General features: G+C 44.9%; 1 protein-coding gene across 1 annotated transcript in view; it reads left to right on the top strand.

Annotated features, from left to right (window-relative positions):
* Nucleotides 1–20,821, top strand: part of LOC137358457 (probable G-protein coupled receptor 139) — a 181,990-nt gene extending 161,169 nt beyond the window's left edge. The window contains exon 2 of the mRNA XM_068024421.1: nucleotides 19,923–20,821. Coding sequence (XP_067880522.1) covers nucleotides 19,923–20,821 — 899 coding nt within the window. The remainder of the gene's footprint in view (nucleotides 1–19,922) is intronic.
* The last annotated feature ends 414 nt before the right edge of the window (nucleotides 20,822–21,235 follow it).

The following is a 21,235-nucleotide window of genomic DNA, read 5'->3' on the forward strand; positions in this document are numbered from 1 at the left end:
AAACAAAAGGAAATTAAGTTTAAGTTGAAACTGACCTTCCCAGCTGATCACTCGATCGCACTCTCTGCTCCCGAATAAGCTGCTGCAATGAAAGGTAATTTATTTCAAGCGGCCCAAATATATAGGCTTTTTACTTACCCAGAAGCCCCCTGGCCCGCCGAAAACAAAAGGAAATTAAGTTTACGTTGAAGCTGACCTTCCCAGCTGATCACTCGCTCGCACTCTCTGCTCCCGAACAAGTTGCTGCACTGAAAGGTATTTATTTTAAACGGACCAAATCTATTGGCTTTTTACATAATCAGAAGTCCCCTGGTTCACCGAAAACAAAAGGAATTTAAATTTAAGTTGTAACTGACCTTCCCAGCTGATCATTTGCTCGCACTCTCTGCTCCCGAATAAGCTGCTGCAGTGAAAGCTAAGTTATTTTAAACTGCCCAAGTATACAGGCTTTTTACTTACCCAGAAGCCCCCTCGTCAGCCGAAAGCAAAAGGAAATTAAGTTTAAGTTGAAACTAACCTTCCCAGCTGATCGCTCGCTCGCACTCTCTGCTCCCGAATAAGCTGCTGCAATGGAAGGTACGTTATTATAAACGGCCCAAATATATAGGCTTTTTACTTACCCAGAAGCCCCTTGGTGACACGAAAACAAATGGAAAGTAAGTTTAAGTTGAAACTGACCTTCCCAGCTGATCACTCGCTCGCACTCTCTGCTCCCGAATAAGCTGCTGCAATGAAAGGTAAGTTATTTCAAACGGCCCAAATATACCACCTTTTTACTTACCCAGAAGCCCCCTGGTCCGTGGAAAACGAAAGGAAATTAAGTTTAAGTTGATGCTGACCTTCCCAGCTGATCACACCCTCGCACCCTCTGCTCCCGAATAAGCTGCTGCAATGAAAGGTAAGTTACTTTAAACGGCCCAAATATATAGGCTTTTTACTTACCCGGTAGCGCGCTTGTCCACCGAAAACAAAAGGAAATTAAGTTTAAGTTGAAGCTGACCTTCCCAGCTGATCACTCGCTCGCACTCTCTGCTCCCGAATAAGCTGCTGCAATGAAAGGTAAGTTATTTTAAACGGCCCAAGGGATTAGGCACTTTACTTACACAGAAGCCCCCTGGTCCGCCGAAAACAAAAGGAAATTAAGTTTAAGTTGAAACTGACCTTCCCAGCTGATCACTCCATCGCAGTCTCTGCTCCCGAATAAGCTGCTGCAATGAAAGGTAATTTATTTCAAGCGGCCCAAATATATAGGCTTTTTACTTACCCAGAAGCCCCCTGGTGACACGAAAACAAATGGAAAGTAAGTTTAAGTTGAAACTGACCTTCCCAGCTGATCACTCGCTCGCACTCTCTGCTCCCGAATAAGCTGCTGCAATGAATGGTAAGTTACTATAAACGGCCCAAATATATAGGCTTTTTACTTACCCAGAAGCACCCTGGCCCGCCGAAAACAAAAGGAAATTAAGTTTACGTTGAAGCTGACCTTCCCAGCTGATCACTCGCTCGCACTCTCTGCTCCTGAATAAGCTGCTGCAATGAAAGGTAAGTTACTTTAAACTGCACAAATATATAGGCTTTTTACTTACCCAGAAGCCCGCTGGTCCGCCGAAAACAAAAGGAAATTAAGTTTAAGTTGAAACTGACCCTCCCTGCTGATCACTCGCTCGCACTCTCTGCTCCCGAATAAGCTGCTGCAATTAAAGTTAAGTTAATTCAAACGGCCCAAAAATACAGCCTTTTTACTTACCCAGAAGCCCCCAGGTCCGGGGAAACGAAAGGAAATTAAGTTTAAGTTGATGCTGACATTCCCAGCTGATCATTCACTCGCCCTCTCTGCTCCCGAACAAGTTGCTGCACTGAAAGTTAAGTTATTTTAAACGGCCCAAATGTATAGGCTTTTTACTTAACCAGAAGCCCCCTGGTCCACCGAAAACAAAAGGAATTTAAATTTAAGTTGTAACTGACCTTCCCAGCAGATCACACGCTCGCACTCTCTGATCCCGAATAAGCTGCTGCAATGAAAGGTAAGTTATTTTAAACGGCCCAAGGAAATAGGCATTTTACTTACCCAGAAGCCCCCTGGACCGCCGAAAACAAAAGGAAATTAAGTTTAAGTTGAAGCTGACCTTCCCAGCTGATCACTCGCTCGCACACTCTGCTCTCGAATAAGCCTCTGCAATGAAAGTTAAGTTATTTCAAATGGGCCAAATATACAGCCATTTCACTTACCCAGAAACTCCCTTGTCCGCGCAAAACGAAAGGAAATTAAGTTTAAGTTGAAGCTGACCTCCCAGCTGATCACTCGCTCGCACTCTCTGCTCCCGAACAAGTTGCTGCACTGAAAGGTATTTATTTTAAACGGACCAAATCTATTGGCTTTTTACATAATCAGAAGTCCCCTGGTTCACCGAAAACAAAAGGAATTTAAATTTAAGTTGTAACTGACCTTCCCAGCTGATCATTTGCTCGCACTCTCTGCTCCCGAATAAGCTGCTGCAGTGAAAGCTAAGTTATTTTAAACTGCCCAAGTATACAGGCTTTTTACTTACCCAGAAGCCCCCTCGTCAGCCGAAAGCAAAAGGAAATTAAGTTTAAGTTGAAACTAACCTTCCCAGCTGATCGCTCGCTCGCACTCTCTGCTCCCGAATAAGCTGCTGCAATGGAAGGTACGTTATTATAAACGGCCCAAATATACAGGCTTTTTACTTACCCAGAAGCCCCCTGGTCAGCCGAAAGCAAAAGGAAATTACGTTTAAGTTGAAACTGACCTTCCCAGCTGATCGCTCGCTCGCACTCTCTGCTCCCGAATAAGCTGCTGCAATGGAAGGTACGTTATTATAAACGGCCCAAATATATAGGCTTTTTACTTACCCAGAAGCCCCTTGGTGACACGAAAACAAATGGAAAGTAAGTTTAAGTTGAAACTGACCTTCCCAGCTGATCACTCGCTCGCACTCTCTGCTCCCGAATAAGCTGCTGCAATGAAAGGTAAGTTATTTCAAACGGCCCAAATATACCACCTTTTTACTTACCCAGAAGCCCCCTGGTCCGTGGAAAACGAAAGGAAATTAAGTTTAAGTTGATGCTGACCTTCCCAGCTGATCACACCCTCGCACCCTCTGCTCCCGAATAAGCTGCTGCAATGAAAGGTAAGTTACTTTAAACGGCCCAAATATATAGGCTTTTTACTTACCCGGAAGCGCGCTTGTCCGCCGAAAACAAAAGGAAATTAAGTTTAAGTTGAAGCTGACCTTCCCAGCTGATCACTCGCTCGCATTCTCTGCTCCTGAATAAGCTGCTGCAATGAAAGGTAAGTTATTTTAAACGGCCCAAGGAATTAGGCACTTTACTTACACAGAAGCCCCCTGGTCCGCCGAAAACAAAAGGAAATTAAGTTTAAGTTGAAACTGACCTTCCCAGCTGATCACTCGATCGCACTCTCTGCTCCCAAATAAGCTGCTGCAATGAAAGGTAATTTATTTCAAGCGGCCCAAATATATAGGCTTTTTACTTACCCAGAAGCCCCCTGGCCCGCCGAAAACAAAAGGAAATTAAGTTTACGTTGAAGCTGACCTTCCCAGCTGATCACTCGCTCGCACTCTCTGCTCCCGAACAAGTTGCTGCACTGAAAGGTATTTATTTTAAACGGACCAAATCTATTGGCTTTTTACATAATCAGAAGTCCCCTGGTTCACCGAAAACAAAAGGAATTTAAATTTAAGTTGTAACTGACCTTCCCAGCTGATCATTTGCTCGCACTCTCTGCTCCCGAATAAGCTGCTGCAGTGAAAGCTAAGTTATTTTAAACTGCCCAAGTATACAGGCTTTTTACTTACCCAGAAGCCCCCTCGTCAGCCGAAAGCAAAAGGAAATTAAGTTTAAGTTGAAACTAACCTTCCCAGCTGATCGCTCGCTCGCACTCTCTGCTCCCGAATAAGCTGCTGCAATGGAAGGTACGTTATTATAAACGGCCCAAATATATAGGCTTTTTACTTACCCAGAAGCCCCTTGGTGACACGAAAACAAATGGAAAGTAAGTTTAAGTTGAAACTGACCTTCCCAGCTGATCACTCGCTCGCACTCTCTGCTCCCGAATAAGCTGCTGCAATGAAAGGTAAGTTATTTCAAACGGCCCAAATATACCACCTTTTTACTTACCCAGAAGCCCCCTGGTCCGTGGAAAACGAAAGGAAATTAAGTTTAAGTTGATGCTGACATTCCCAGCTGATCACACCCTCGCACCCTCTGCTCCCGAATAAGCTGCTGCAATGAAAGGTAAGTTACTTTAAACGGCCCAAATATATAGGCTTTTTACTTACCCGGTAGCGCGCTTGTCCACCGAAAACAAAAGGAAATTAAGTTTAAGTTGAAGCTGACCTTCCCAGCTGATCACTCGCTCGCACTCTCTGCTCCCGAATAAGCTGCTGCAATGAAAGGTAAGTTATTTTAAACGGCCCAAGGGATTAGGCACTTTACTTACACAGAAGCCCCCTGGTCCGCCGAAAACAAAAGGAAATTAAGTTTAAGTTGAAACTGACCTTCCCAGCTGATCACTCCATCGCAGTCTCTGCTCCCGAATAAGCTGCTGCAATGAAAGGTAATTTATTTCAAGCGGCCCAAATATATAGGCTTTTTACTTACCCAGAAGCCCCCTGGTGACACGAAAACAAATGGAAAGTAAGTTTAAGTTGAAACTGACCTTCCCAGCTGATCACTCGCTCGCACTCTCTGCTCCCGAATAAGCTGCTGCAATGAATGGTAAGTTACTATAAACGGCCCAAATATATAGGCTTTTTACTTACCCAGAAGCACCCTGGCCCGCCGAAAACAAAAGGAAATTAAGTTTACGTTGAAGCTGACCTTCCCAGCTGATCACTCGCTCGCACTCTCTGCTCCTGAATAAGCTGCTGCAATGAAAGGTAAGTTACTTTAAACTGCACAAATATATAGGCTTTTTACTTACCCAGAAGCCCGCTGGTCCGCCGAAAACAAAAGGAAATTAAGTTTAAGTTGAAACTGACCCTCCCTGCTGATCACTCGCTCGCACTCTCTGCTCCCGAATAAGCTGCTGCAATTAAAGTTAAGTTAATTCAAACGGCCCAAAAATACAGCCTTTTTACTTACCCAGAAGCCCCCAGGTCCGGGGAAACGAAAGGAAATTAAGTTTAAGTTGATGCTGACATTCCCAGCTGATCATTCACTCGCCCTCTCTGCTCCCGAACAAGTTGCTGCACTGAAAGTTAAGTTATTTTAAACGGCCCAAATGTATAGGCTTTTTACTTAACCAGAAGCCCCCTGGTCCACCGAAAACAAAAGGAATTTAAATTTAAGTTGTAACTGACCTTCCCAGCAGATCACACGCTCGCACTCTCTGATCCCGAATAAGCTGCTGCAATGAAAGGTAAGTTATTTTAAACGGCCCAAGGAAATAGGCATTTTACTTACCCAGAAGCCCCCTGGTCCGCCGAAAACAAAAGGAAATTAAGTTTAAGTTGAAGCTGACCTTCCCAGCTGATCACTCGCTCGCACACTCTGCTCTCGAATAAGCCTCTGCAATGAAAGTTAAGTTATTTCAAATGGGCCAAATATACAGCCATTTCACTTACCCAGAAACTCCCTTGTCCGCGCAAAACGAAAGGAAATTAAGTTTAAGTTGAAGCTGACCTCCCAGCTGATCACTCGCTCGGACTCTCTGCTCCCGAATAAGCTGCTGCAATGAAAGGTAAGTGACTTTAAACGGCGCAAATATATAGGCTTTTTACTTACCCGGAAGCCCGCTGGTCCGCCGAAAACAAAAGGAAATTAGGTTTAGGTTGAAACTGACCTTCCCAGCTGATCGCTCAATCGCACTCTCTGCTCCCGAATAAGCTGCTGCAATGAAAGGTAAGTTATTTCAAGCGGCCCAGATATATAGGCTTCTTACTTACCCAGAAGCCCCCTGGTCCGCCGAAAACAAAAGGAAATTAAGTTTCAGTTGATTCTGACCTTCCCAGCTGATCACTCGCTCGCACTCTCTGCTCCCGAATAAGCTGCTGCAATGAAAGGTAAGTTACTTTAAACGGCCCAAATATATAGGCTTTTTACTTACCCTGAAGCCCGCTGGTCCGCGAGAACAAAAGGAAATTAGGTATAAGTTGAAACTGTCCTTCCCAGCTAATCACTCGATCGCAATCTCTGCTCCCGAATAAGGTGCTGCAATGAAAGGTAAGTTATTTAAAGCGGCCCAAATATATAAGCTATTTACTTACCCAGAAGCCCCCTGGTCCGCCGAAAACAAAAGGAAATTAAGTTTGAGTTGAAGCTGACCTTCCCAGCTGATCACTCGCTCAAACTTTCTGCTCCCGAATAAGCTGCTGCAATGAAAGGTAAGTTATTTTCAACGCCCAAATATATAGGCTTTTCACTTACCCAGAAGCACCCTGGTCCGCCGAAAACAAAAGGAAATTAAGTTTAAGTTGAAACTGACCTTCCCAGCTGATCACTCGCTCGCACTCTCTGCTCCCGAACAAGTTGCTGCACAGAAAGGTATTTATTTTAAACGGACCAAATCTATTGGCTTTTTACATAATCAGAAGTCCCCTGGTCCACCGAAAACAAAAGGAATTTAAATTTAAGTTGTAACTGACCTTCCCAGCTGATCATTTGCTCGCACTCTCTGCTCCCGAATAAGCTGCTGCAGTGAAAGCTAAGTTATTTTAAACGGCCCAAGTATACAGGCTTTTTACTTACCCAGAAGCCCCCTGGTCAGCCGAAAGCAAAAGGAAATTACGTTTAAGTTGAAACTGACCTTCCCAGCTGATCGCTCGCTCGCACTCTCTGCTCCCGAATAAGCTGCTGCAATGGAAGGTACGTTATTATAAACGGCCCAAATATATAGGCTTTTTACTTACCCAGAAGCCCCTTGGTGACACGAAAACAAATGGAAAGTAAGTTTAAGTTGAAACTGACCTTCCCAGCTGATCACTCGCTCGCACTCTCTGCTCCCGAATAAGCTGCTGCAATGAAAGGTAAGTTATTTCAAACGGCCCAAATATATAGGCTTCTTACTTACCCAGAAGCCCCCTGGTCCGTGGAAAACGAAAGGAAATTAAGTTTAAGTTGATGCTGACCTTCCCAGCTGATCACACCCTCGCACCCTCTGCTCCCGAATAAGCTGCTGCAATGAAAGGTAAGTTACTTTAAACGGCCCAAATATATAGGCTTTTTACTTACCCGGAAGCGCGCTTGTCCGCCGAAAACAAAAGGAAATTAAGTTTAAGTTGAAGCTGACCTTCCCAGCTGATCACTCGCTCGCACTCTCTGCTCCCGAACAAGTTGCTGCACAGAAAGGTATTTATTTTAAACGGACCAAATCTATTGGCTTTTTACATAATCAGAAGTCCCCTGGTCCACCGAAAACAAAAGGAATTTAAATTTAAGTTGTAACTGACCTTCCCAGCTGATCATTTGCTCGCACTCTCTGCTCCCGAATAAGCTGCTGCAGTGAAAGCTAAGTTATTTTAAACTGCCCAAGTATACAGGCTTTTTACTTACCCAGAAGCCCCCTGGTCAGCCGAAAGCAAAAGGAAATTACGTTTAAGTTGAAACTGACCTTCCCAGCTGATCGCTCGCTCGCACTCTCTGCTCCCGAATAAGTTGCTGCAATGGAAGGTACGTTATTATAAACGGCCCAAATATATAGGCTTTTTACTTACCCAGAAGCCCCTTGGTGACACGAAAACAAATGGAAAGTAAGTTTAAGTTGAAACTGACCTTCCCAGCTGATCACTCGCTCGCACTCTCTGCTCCCGAATAAGCTGCTGCAATGAAAGGTAAGTTATTTCAAACGGCCCAAATATATAGGCTTCTTACTTACCCAGAAGCCCCATGGTCCGTGAAAAACGAAAGGAAATTAAGTTTAAGTTGATGCTGACCTTCCCAGCTGATCACACCCTCGCACCCTCTGCTCCCGAATAAGCTGCTGCAATGAAAGGTAAGTTACTTTAAACGGCCCAAATATATAGGCTTTTTACTTACCCGGAAGCGCGCTTGTCCGCCGAAAACAAAAGGAAATTAAGTTTAAGTTGAAGCTGACCTTCCCAGCTGATCACTCGCTCGCATTCTCTGCTCCTGAATAAGCTGCTGCAATGAAAGGTAAGTTATTTTAAACGGCCCAAGGAATTAGGCACTTTACTTACACAGAAGCCCCCTGGTCCGCCGAAAACAAAAGGAAATTAAGTTTAAGTTGAAACTGACCTTCCCAGCTGATCACTCGATCGCACTCTCTGCTCCCGAATAAGCTGCTGCAATGAAAGGTAATTTATTTCAAGCGGCCCAAATATATAGGCTTTTTACTTACCCAGGAGCCCCCTGGCCCGCCGAAAACAAAAGGAAATTAAGTTTACGTTGAAGCTGACCTTCCCAGCTGATCACTCGCTCGCACTCTCTGCTCCCGAACAAGTTGCTGCACTGAAAGGTATTTATTTTAAACGGACCAAATCTATTGGCTTTTTACATAATCAGAAGTCCCCTGGTTCACCGAAAACAAAAGGAATTTAAATTTAAGTTGTAACTGACCTTCCCAGCTGATCATTTGCTCGCACTCTCTGCTCCCGAATAAGCTGCTGCAGTGAAAGCTAAGTTATTTTAAACGGCCCAAGTATACAGGCTTTTTACTTACCCAGAAGCCCCCTGGTCAGCCGAAAGCAAAAGGAAATTAAGTTTAAGTTGAAACTGACCTTCCCAGCTGATCGCTCGCTCGCACTCTCTGCTCCCGAATAAGCTGCTGCAATGGAAGGTACGTTATTATAAACGGCCCAAATATATAGGCTTTTTACTTACCCAGAAGCCCCTTGGTGACACGAAAACAAATGGAAAGTAAGTTTAAGTTGAAACTGACCTTCCCAGCTGATCACTCGCTCGCACTCTCTGCTCCCGAATAAGCTGCTGCAATGAAAGGTAAGTTATTTCAAACGGCCCAAATATACCACATTTTTACTTACCCAGAAGCCCCCTGGTCCGTGGAAAACGAAAGGAAATTAAGTTTAAGTTGATGCTGACCTTCCCAGCTGATCACACCCTCGCACCCTCTGCTCCCGAATAAGCTGCTGCAATGAAAGGTAAGTTACATTAAACGGCCCAAATGTATAGGCTTTTTACTTAACCGGAAGCCCCCGGTCCACCGAAAACAAAAGGAATTTAAATTTAAGTTGCAACTGGCCTTCCCTGCCGATCACTCGCTCGTACTCTCCGCTCCTGAATAAGCAACTGCAATGAAAGGTAAGTTACTTTAAACGGCCCAAATATATAGGCTTTTTACTTACCCAGAAGCCCGCTGGTCCGCGAAAACAAAAAGAAATTAGGTTTAAGTTGAAACTGAACTTCCCAGCTGATCACTCGCTCGCACTCTCTGCTCCCAAATAAGCTGCTGCAATGAAAGGTAAGTTATTTTAAACGGCCCAAGTGTATAGGCTTTTTACTTACCCAGAAGCCCCCTGGTCCGCCGAAAGCAAAAGGAAATTAAGTTTAAGTTGAAACTGACCTTCCCAGCTGATCACTCGCTCGCACTCTCTGCTCCCGAATAAGCTGCTGCAATGAAAGGTAAGTTATTTTAAACGGCGCAAATATAAAGGCTTTTCACTTACCCAGAAGACCCCTGGCCCCCCGAAAGCAAAAGGAAATTAAGTTTAAGTTGAAACTGCCCTTCCCAGCTGATCAATCGCTCACACTCTCGGCTCCCGAATAAGCTGCTGCAATGAAAGTTAAGTTATTTCAAGCCGCCCAAATATATAGGCTTTTTACTTACCCAGAAGCCCCCTGGTCCGCTGAAAACAAAAGGAAATTAAGTTAAAGTTGAAGCTGACCTTCCCAGCTGATCACTCGCTTGCACTCTCTGATCCCGAATAAGCTGCTGCAATGAAAGGTAAGTTATTTTAAACGGCCCAAATATATAGGCTTTTCACTTAACCAGAAGCACCCTGGTCCGCTGAAAACAAAAGGAAATTAAGTTTAAGTTGAAACTGACCTTCCGAGCTGATCACTCGCTCGCACTCTCTGCTCCCGAACAAGTTGCTGCACTGAAAGGTAAGTTATTTTAAACGGCCCAAATGTATAGGCTTTTTACTTAACCAGAAGCCCCCGGTCCACCGAAAACAAAAGGAATTTAAATTTAAGTTGTAACTGTCCTTCCCAGCTGATCGCTCGCTCGCACTCTCTGCTCCCGAATAAGCTGCTGCAATGAAAGGTAAGTTATTTTAAATGGCCCAATATATAGGCTTTTTACTTAACCAGAAGCCCCCTGGTCCGCCGAAAGCAAAAGGAAATTAAATTTAAGTTGAAACTGACATTCCCAGCTGATCACTTGCTCGCACTCTCTGCTACCGAACAAGTTGCTGCACTGAAAGGTAAGTTATTTTAAACGGTCCAAATGTACAGGCATTTTACTTAACCAGAAGCCCCCGGTCCACCGAAAACAAAAGGAATTTAAATTTAAGTTGTAACTGACCTTCCCAGCTGATCGCTCGCTCACACTCTCTGCTCCCGAATAAGCTGCTGCAATGAAAGGTAAGTTATTTTAAACGGCCCAAGGAAATAGGCATTTTGCTTACCCAGAAGCCCCCTGGTCCGCGAAAACTAAAGGAAATTAATTTTAAGTTGAAACTGACATTCCCAGCTGATCGCTCGCATGCACTCTCTGCTCCCGAATAAGCTGCTGCAATGGAAGGTACGTTATTATAAACGGCCCAAATATTTAGGCTTTTTAGTTACACAGAAGCCCCTTGGTAAGCCGAAAACAAAAGGAAATTAAGTTTAAGTTGAAACTGACCTTCCCAGCTGATCACTCGCTTGCATTCTCTGCTCCCGAATGAGCTGCTGCAATGAAAGGTAAGTTATTTCAAACGGCCCAAATATACCGCCTTTTTACTTACCCAGAAGCCCCCTGGTCCGCGGAAAACGAAAGGAAATTAAGATTAAGTTGAAGCTGACCTTCCCTGCTGATCACTCGCTCGTACTCTCCGCTCCTGAATAAGCAACTGCAATGAAAGGTAAGTTACTTTAAACGGCCCAAATATATAGGATTTTTACTTACCCAGAAGCCCGCTGGTCCGCGAAAACAAAAGAAAATTAGGTTTAAGTTGAAACTGAACTTCCCAGCTGATCACTCGCTCGCACTCTCTGCTCCCGAATAAGCTGCTGCAATGAAAGGTAAGTTATTTTAAACGGCGCAAATATAAAGGCTTTTTACTTACCCAGAAGACCCCTGGCCCCCCGAAAGCAAAAGGAAATTAAGTTTAAGTTGAAACTGACCTTCCCAGCTGATCAATCGCTCGCACTCTCGGCTCCCGAATAAGCTGCTGCAATGAAAGGTAAGTTATTTTAAATGGCGCAAATATATAGGCTTTTTACTTACCCAGAAGCCCCCCGGTCCGTTAAACACAAAAGGAAATTAAGTTTAAGTTGAAACTGACCTTCCCAGCCGATCTCTCCCTTGCTCTCTCTGCTCCCGAATAAGATGCTGCAAGGAAAGGTAAGTTATTTTAAAGGGCCCACATAAATAGGCTTCTTACTTACCCAGAAGCCCCCTGGTCCGCCAAAAGCAAAAGGAAATAAAGTTTAAGTTGAAACTGACCTTCGCAGCTGATCATTCGCTCGCACTCTCTGCTCCCAAATAAGCTGCTGCAATGAAAGGTAACTTATTTTAAAAGGCCCAAATATATACGCTTTTTACTTACCCAGAAGCCCCCTGGTTCGCCGAACACAAAATGAAATTAAGTTTAAGTTGAAACTGACCTTCCCAGCCGATCTCTCCCTTGCTCTCTCTGCTCCCGAATAAGATGCTGCAAGGAAAGATAAGCTATTTTAAAAGGCCCAAATAAATAGGCTTTTTACTTACCCAGAAGCCCCCTGGTCCGCCGAAAAAAAAGGAAATTAAGTTTAAGTTGAAACTGACCTTCCCAGCTGATCGATCGCTCGCACGTTCTGCTCCTTAATAAGCTGCTGCAGTGAAAGGTAAGTTATTTTAAACGGCTCAAATAAATAGGCTTTGTACGTCCCCAGAATCCCCCTGTTCCACCGAAAACAAAAGGAAATTAAGTTGAAGTTGAAACTGACGTTCCCAGCTGATCGCTCACTCACACTCTCTGCTCCTGAATAAGCTTCTGCAATGAAAGGTAAATTATTTTAAACGGCCCAAATAAATACGCTTTTTACTTACCCAGAAGCCCCCTGGTCCGCCGAAAGCAAAAGGAAATTAAGTTTAAGTTGAAACTGACATTCGCAGCTGATCACTCGCTCGCACTCTCTGTTCCCAAATAAGCTGCTGCAATGAAAGGTAACTTATTTTAAAAGGCCCAAATATATACGCTTTTTACTTACCCAGAAGCCCCCTGGTCCGCCGAACACAGAATGCAATTAAGTTTAAGTTGAAACTGACCTTCCCTGCCGATCTCTCCCTTGCTCTCTCTGCTCCCGAATAAGATGCTGCAAGGAAAGATAAGTTATTTTAAAAGGCCCAAATAAATAGGCTTTTTACCTCCCCAGAAGCCCCCTGGTCCGCCGAAAACAAAAGGAATTTAAGTTTAAGTTGAAACTTACCTTCCCAGCTGATCGATCGCTCGCAATCTCTGCTCCCAAATAAGCTGCCGCAATGAAAGGCAAGTTATTTTAAACGGCCCAAGTGTATAGGCGTTTTACTTACCCAGAGGCCCCCTGGTCCACTGAAAACAAAAGGAAATTAAGTTTAAGTTGAAACTGACCTTCCCAGCTGATATCTCGCTCGCACTTTCTGCTCCTTAATAAGCTGCTGCAAGGAAAGGTAAGTTATTTTAAACGGCCCAAATATATAGGCTTTTTACTTACCCAGAAGCCCCCTGTTCCATCGAAAACAAAATGAATTTAAGCTTCAGTTGAAACTGACCTTCCCAGCTGATCACTCGCTCGCACTCTGCTCCTGAATAAGCTGCTGCAATGAGAGGTAAGTTATTTTAAATGGCCCAAGTATATAGGCTTTTTACTTACGCAGAAGCCCACTGGTCCGCCGAACACAAAATGAAATTAAGTTTAAGTTGAAACTGACCTTCCCAGCCGATCTCTCCCTTGCTCTCTCTGCTCCCGAATAAGATGCTGCAAGGAAAGATAAGTTATTTTAAAAGGCCCAAATAAATAGGCTTTTTACTTACCCAGAAGTCCCCTGGTCCGACGAAAACAAAAGGAAATTAAGTTTAAGTTGAAACTGACCTTCCCAGCTGATAGCACGCTCGCAATCTCTGCTCCCGAATAAGCTGCCACATTTAAAGGCAAGTTATTTAAAACGGCCCAAATATTTAGTCGTTGTACTTAACCAGAAGCCCCCTGGTCCACCGAAAACAAAAGGAATTTAAAATTAAGTTGAAACTGACCTTCCCAGCTGATCACTCGCTCGCACTCTCTGCTCCCGAAAAAGCTGCCACAATTAAAGGCAAGTTATTTTAAACGGCCCAAGTGTATAGGCGTTTTACTTACCCAGAAGCCCCCAGTTCCACCGAAAACAGAAGGAAATTAAGTTTAAGTTGAAACTGACCTTCCCAGCTGATCGCTCGCTCGCACGTTCTGCTCCTTAATAAGCTGCTGCAATGAAAGGTAAGTTATTTTAAACGGCTCAAATATATAGGCTTTTTACTTACCCAGAAGCCCCCTGTTCCACCGAAAACAAAAGTAAATTAAGTTGAAGTTCAAACTGACGTTCCCAGCTGATCGCTCGCTCACACTCTCTGCTCCCGAATAACCTGCTGCAATGCAAGGTAAATTATTTTAAACGGCCCAGATAAATACGCTTTTTTACTTACCCAGAAGCCCCCTGGTCCGCCGAAAGCAAAAGGAAATTTAGTTTAAGTTGAAACTGACCTTCGCAGCTGATCACTCGCTCGCACTCTCTGCTCCCAAATAAGCTGCTGCAATGAAAGGTATCTTATTTCAAAAGGCCCAAATATATACGCTTTTTACTTACCCAGAAGCCCCCTGGTCCGCCGAACACAAAATGAAATTAAGTTTAAGTTGAAACTGACCTACCCAGCCGATCCCTCCCTTGCTCTCTCTGCTCCCGAATAAGATGCTGCAAGGAAAAATAAGTTATTTTAAAAGGCCCAAATAAATAGGCTTTTTACTTACCCAGAAGCCTCCTGGTCCGCAGAAAACAAAAGGAATTTAATTTTAAGTTGAAACTTACCTTCCCAGCTGATCGATCGCTGGCAATCTCTGCTCCCAAATAAGCTGCCGCAATGAAAGGCAAGTTATTTTAAACGGCCCAAGTGTATAGGCGTTTTACTTACCCAGAAGCCCCCTGGTCCGCCGAAAACAAAAGGAAATTAAGTTTAAGTTGAAACTGACCTTCCCAGCTGATAGCACGCTCGCAATCTCTGCTCCCGAATAAGCTGCCACAATTAAAGGCAAGTTATTTTAAACGGCCCAAATATATAGTCGTTGTACTTAACCAGAAGCCCCCTGGTCCACCGAAAACAAAAGGAATTTAAACTTAAGTTGAAACTGACCTTCCCAGCTGATCACTCGCTCGCACTCTCTGCTCCCGAATAAGCTGCCACAATTAAAGGCAAGTTATTTTAAACGGCCCAAGTGTATAGGCGTTTTACTTACCCAGAAGCCCCCTGTTCCACCGAAAACAGAAGGAAATTAAGTTTAAGTTGAAACTGACCTTCCCAGCTGATCGCTCGCTCGCACGTTCTGCTCCTGAATAAGCTGCTGCAATGAAAGGTAAGTTATTTTAAACGGCTCAAATATATAGGCTTTTTACTTACCCAGAAGCCCCCTGTTCCACCGAAAACAAAATAAATTAAGTTGAAGTTCAAACTGACGTTCCCAGCTAATCGCTCGCTCACACTCTCTGCTCCCGAATAAACTGCTGCAATGCAAGGTAAATTATTTTAAACGGCCCAGATAAATACGCTTTTTACTTACCCAGAAGCCCCCTGGTCCGCCGAAAGCAAAAGGAAATTTAGTTTAAGTTGAAACTGACCTTCGCAGCTGTTCACTCGCTCGCACTCTCTGCTCCCAAATAAGCTGCTGCAATGAAAGGTAACTTATTTTAAAAGGCCCAAATATATACGCTTTTTACTTACCCAGAGGCCCCCTGGTCCGCCGAACACAAAATGAAATTAAGTTTAAGCTGAAACTGACCTTCCCAGCCGATCTCTCCCTTGCTCTCTCTGCTCCCGAATGAGATGCTGCAAGGAAAAATAGGTTATTTTAAAAGGCCCAAATAAATAGGCTTTTTACTTACCCAGAAGCCTCCTGGTCCGCAGAAAACAAAAGGAATTTAATTTTAAGTTGAAACTTACCTTCCCAGCTGATCGATCGCTGGCAATCTCTGCTCCCAAATAAGCTGCCGCAATGAAAGGCAAGTTATTTTAAACGGCCCAAGTGTATAGTCGTTTTACTTACCCAGAAGCCCCCTGGTCCGCCGAAAACAAAAGGAAATTAAGTTTAAGTTGAAACTGACCTTCCCAGCTGATTACTCGCTCGCACTCTCTGCTCCCGAATAAGCTGCCACAATTAAAGGCAAGTTATTTTAAGCGGCCCAAGTGTATAGGCGTTTTACTTACCCAGAAGCCCCCTGTTCCACCGAAAACAGAAGGAAATTAAGTTTAAGTTGAAACTGACCTTCCCAGCTGATCGCTCGCTCGCACGTTCTGCTCCTTAATAAGCTGCTGCAATGAAAGGTAAGTTATTTTAAACGGCTCAAATATATTGGCTTTTCACTTACTCAGAAGCCCCCTGTTCCACCGAAAACAAAAGGAAATTAAGTTGAAGTTGAAACTGACGTTCCAAGCTGATCGCTCGCTCACACACTCTGCTCCCAAATAAGCTGCTGCAATGAAAGGTAACTTATTTTAAAAGGCCCAAATAAATACGCTTTTTACTTCCCCAGAAGCCCCCTGGTCCGCCGAAAGCAAAAGGAAATTAAGTTTAAGTTGAAACAGACCTTCGCAGCTGATCACTCGCTCGCACTATCTGCCCCCAAATAAGCTGCTGCAATGAAAGGTAACTTATTTTAAAAGGCCCAAATATATACGCTTTTTACTTACCCAGAAGCCCCCTGGTCCGCCGAACACAAAATGAAATTAAGTTTAAGTTGAAACTGACCTTCCCAGCCGATCTCTCCCTTGCTCTCTCTGCTCCCGAATAAGATGCTGCAAGGAAAGATAAGTTATTTTAAAAGGCCAAAATAAATAGGCTTTTTACTTACCCAGAAGCCCCCTGGTCCACCGAAAACAAAAGGAATTTAAGTTTAAGTTGAAACTTACCTTCCCAGCTGATCCATCGCTCGCAATCTCTGCTCCCAAATAAGCTGCCGCAATGAAAGGCAAGTTATTTTAAACGGCCCAAGTGTATAGGCGTTTTACTAACCCAGAAGCCCCCTGGTCCACCGAAAACAAAAGGAAATTAAGTTTAAGTTGAAACTGACCTTCCCAGCTGATATCTCGCTCGCACTTTCTGCTCCTTAATAAGCTGCAGCAAGGAAAGGTAAATTATTTTAAACGGCCCAAATATATAGGCTTTTTACTTACCCAGAAGGCCCCTGTTCCACCGAAAACAAAATGAATTTAAGCTTCAGTTGAAACTGACCTTCCCAGCTGATCACTCGCTCGCACTCTCTGCTCCTGAATAAGCTGCTGCAATGAGAGATAAGTTATTTTAAATGGCCCAAGTATATAGGCTTTTTACTTACCCAGAAGCCCCCTGGTCCGCCGAAAAACTAAAGGAAATTAAGTTTAAGTTGAAACTGACCTTCCCAGCTATTCGCTCGCTTGCACTCTCTGCTTCCAAATAAGCTGCTGCAATGAAAGGTAAGTTAATTTAAACGGCTCAAATATATAGACTTTTTACTTACCTTGAAGCCCCTTCGTCCACCGAAAACAACAGGAAGTTAAGTTTAAGTTGAAACTGACTTTCCCAGCTGTTCGCTCGCTCACACTCTCTGCTCCCGAATAAGCTGCTGTTCTTCTGGAAATCATTGATCGTCTCCACTTCCACCAGCATTGTGGGCAGTCAGTTCCATTTCAGTACCACTGTCTGGGTAAATCAAAAAAAATGTCTTCCTGATATTCCCCTTACATTTCTTGCCAAATCCTTCAATCTGTTTCTCTTGTCCTTGTACTATTCGGTGATTGGGGCAGTTTGCCTTGTCTAACGTATCTAAGCCTGTCATCATCTAGTACTCTTCCATTAAATTTCCCCTCAATCTCCTTTTTCGAAGGGAACAGATGCACATTTTCAAAAGTAACCTTGTAATTAACCTCCCCTCCCCCATCCCATAACCATTCTGGTAAACCTCCTCTGTACCCTCTCAAGGGCAGTCACACCCTTCCCAATGTATGGTGACCAGAACTGGATGCTATATTCCACTTGAAGCCGAAGCACAGTTCTATAAATGTTCAGCATAACTTCCCTGCTTTTGTACTCAATGCCTCTGATTTAAACCCAAATCTCATATGCCTTGCAGACCATTCTCAATATGTCCTGTTGCCTTCACTGATCAATCCAGCCGCTGGTTTCTCTGCTCCTGCACACTCTTGAGAACTCTCCCTCTATTCTTACTGCCAAAATTCATCACCTCACACTCCCCTCTATTAAATTCCATCTGCCAGTTGGCTGCCCATTCTGATTGCCTGTCTGTGTCCTGTTGCAGATGGTTCATATCATCCTGATTCTTTGCCCTCCTCCAAATTTTGTGTCATCGGAATATTTAGGGACTCCATTCATGGGACCATGGCCGCCCTGCTTTACATCCCACCCCAATCCCTCATCCCAAACCTTCTGATTTCTTTTTTGTTCTTTCATGAGTTTGTGTGTCACTGTCAAGGTCAGCATTTGCTGCCCAACCTGATTTGCCCTTGAACTGAGGGGCTTGCCACGCCATTTCAGAGGGCAGTTAAACGTCATCCACAGTGCTGTGGATATTCCACGCTCTCTCTGTCACAAACATGCACACCCTTTCAGACACACACATACAGATGCTCATTATTTCAGTCAAATACACACATGCACAAACACTCTCTATCTCTCTCGCAAACACGCGCTCTCCCTCAGACGCACACACGCACGCGCACACGCTCTCTCAGACACACGCACACGCGCATTCTCTTTGAAAACACACACACAGACACTGGCTCACACATGCACACACTCTATCTCACACACACAATCACACGCATGCACATTCTCTCTCTCTCTCACACACACATGCGCACACATGGGCTCTCTTTCACATTGACGCACACACGCACACACATACACACACTCACACGCATATACACACGCGCACACCCGCTCTCTCACCCACACACAGACGCTGTCTCTCTCTCTGTTTCTCTCACACACACACACACACACACACACACACACACACACACACACACACACACACACACTCTCTATCTCTCAGACACACACACATATGCTCTCTCTCTCTCACTCACACACACCCACACGCTGTTACTCTCCCACACACACACTCTCGGTCTCTCGCGCACCACACATACACTCTGTCTTTATTAAACCAACATGCGAGCACACCCCCGTCTGTCAGGCACACACACACACGCTCTCTCTCTCTTTCTGACACACACACACTGTCACACACTCTCACAGACCCGCTTTCCCTCACACACACACACACAAACACACACAGACATGCAGATACAGCTCTCTCTCTGGACCACACACACACACGCTCTTTAACTCTCTCTCGCACACACACACTTTCTCACATACACACGCACACATTCTATTTCAAACACACACTCTCTCTCTCTCTCTCTCTCAAACACACACACTCACTCACACACGCACACGATCTCTGTCACACACACTGTCTCTCTCTCTCACTCACCCACACGCGCTCAATCTCTCAAACACACACACACACACGCACGCACACTCTCTCTCACAGACACACACACATTCACAGACATACACACAAACGCGCTGTCTCTCTCTCACACACACACAGTCTCTCTCACACGGACACACACACTCTCTCAGCCACACACACACTGTCTCTCTCACACAAACTCACACACTCTCTGTCACACACACACTCCCTTTCAGACACACACACGGTCTCTGCCTCTCTCTCTCACACACGCACACGCACACACACTCTCTCTCCGAGATGCACTCACGCACACACACACATATTCTCTCACTCTCTCTCTCTCAGACGCACACACACACACTCTCGCACACATGTGCATGCTCTCTGTCGAACGCACACACACGCATAAGCACACACTCTCTCTCACACACACTCACACACACGTGCGCTCTCTCTCTCTCACACACACAGACAATCTCTATCTGACACACCCGCGCACACAGGTCACTCCTCAGCCAGACATAAAAACTCACACGCACACACATTCTCTCGCTCTCTCGCTCTAACACACACACAGACACGCGCAGACACACATCATGCCACAGGCATTGACACAGAGTTTCTCAGTCAGTTTAACATTTATCTTTCCATACAAATCCACAATGCTGCAGATGCTGGAAATCTGAAATAATAACTGAAAATACTGGAAATACTCAGCGGGGCTGACAGCATTTGTTGACAGAGAAAAGAGTTTAATATTTCAAGTAGGTGACCCTTCATCAGCACTTCGCGCAATTAGAGATGGAACAGTTTTTAAACCAGACGGGGAAACGAAAGAGGGCGAGGATTATGATCAACATGCAGTATGACAATTTCAATATCATCCTTTTATTATTTAATCTCTCCTGTCTTCCACCGTATCACAGACCTTCCCATTTGTTCATTCACGTTCAATCATTTCAAAACATCACTGGATACAGAAACACATTTATACATCTCATTAAGTTCTTAATCAAACTGGTAACTTTGCTCCAGCCTGATGTATAACTCCTCTGTTTATTTCCCTTCCTCACAGTTAACTTGCTGACGATTGGGATCCTGTCTCGGGGAAAGTGCGGTCTCTCCAAATGTGTCACACGCTACCTGGTGGCCATGTCAGTGGCGGATCTGCTGGTCATTATCCTGGACCTGATATTGAGACACATTCCCATTGTTTATTGGGAACAGTTTCGGTTCCTGTGGTCCATCCCCGTGTGTAATATCCACGCCGTCCTGCTTTATACAGTCACAGACTGTTCTGTCTGGTTCACAGTCACTTTCACCATTGATCGTTTTGTGGCCATTTGTTGCCAGAAGCTGAAAAGTAAATATTGCAGTGAGAAAACGGCAGGTGTTGTTGTGGGAACAGTGAGTGTGCTGAGCTGCTTAAAGAACATCTTCTGGTATTTTATGTTAACAGGTCAGTATTGGCTGGGGAACAATCCCTGGTTTTGTGATGTAACAGAGGATGTTTATGTCTCTCGTGTCTGGGGAACAATCGAGTTCCTCCACAACATTCTGACCCCGGGGCTCCCATTTGTGGTGATTCTGATGCTCAACGCGCTCACTGTCAGACACATTTTAGTGAGCAGCAGAGTGCGCAGGAGACTCCGAGCTCACAGCAGTGGGAAGTGTCGCAGAGACCCCGAGATGGAGAGTCGAAGGAAATCTATCATTTTACTTTTAGTTATCTCGGGGAATTTCATCCTGTTGTGGGTAATGTTAATGGCGTATTCGATATGGTGGCGGATGTGGAGGTTGGGGTATCGGTCAGTTTATCTCGCTCGGTTTCTGCAGGAATTGGGCTTCATACTGCAGCTCCTGAGTTGCTGCACAAACACTGCAATTTACACCGTGACCCAGACTCAGTTCAGAGAGCAGTTGAAGAATGTACTTAAATATCCCTTTACTCCAATTGTTAAATTCATTCAATGATCAGAGGAGGTGGAGTGGCCTGTCACCATGGGCACAAAATGGGGCGGGGCCTGCCACCATGGAGACAGAGCGGGGGCGGGGACTGTCAACGTGGAGACTGAGCGTGGGTGGGTCCTGTTTCCCCGGTGGAGAATTGGGGGCGGAGTCTCTTTCCCCGGTGACGGGGAGTAGGGGCGGTGCTTGCTACACCGGTGAAGGGAAATGCGGGCGGGAACAGTTTCCAGGGTGACGGGGTGTTGGGGCGGCGTCTGTTTTCAGAGTGATGGGGAGTGGGGGCGGGGTTTGTTTCCCCGGTGACGGGGTGTGCAGGCGGAGCCAGTTTCCTGGGTAACAGAGAGTGGGGGCGGTGTCTGGCTCCAGGGAGATGGGGGCGAGGGAGAGTGGGGGCAGGGTCTGTCCCCAGGGTGACAGAGG

This window comes from Heterodontus francisci, chromosome 50 (genome assembly GCF_036365525.1).
Source record: "Heterodontus francisci isolate sHetFra1 chromosome 50, sHetFra1.hap1, whole genome shotgun sequence".
Classification (NCBI taxonomy): domain Eukaryota; kingdom Metazoa; phylum Chordata; class Chondrichthyes; order Heterodontiformes; family Heterodontidae; genus Heterodontus; species Heterodontus francisci.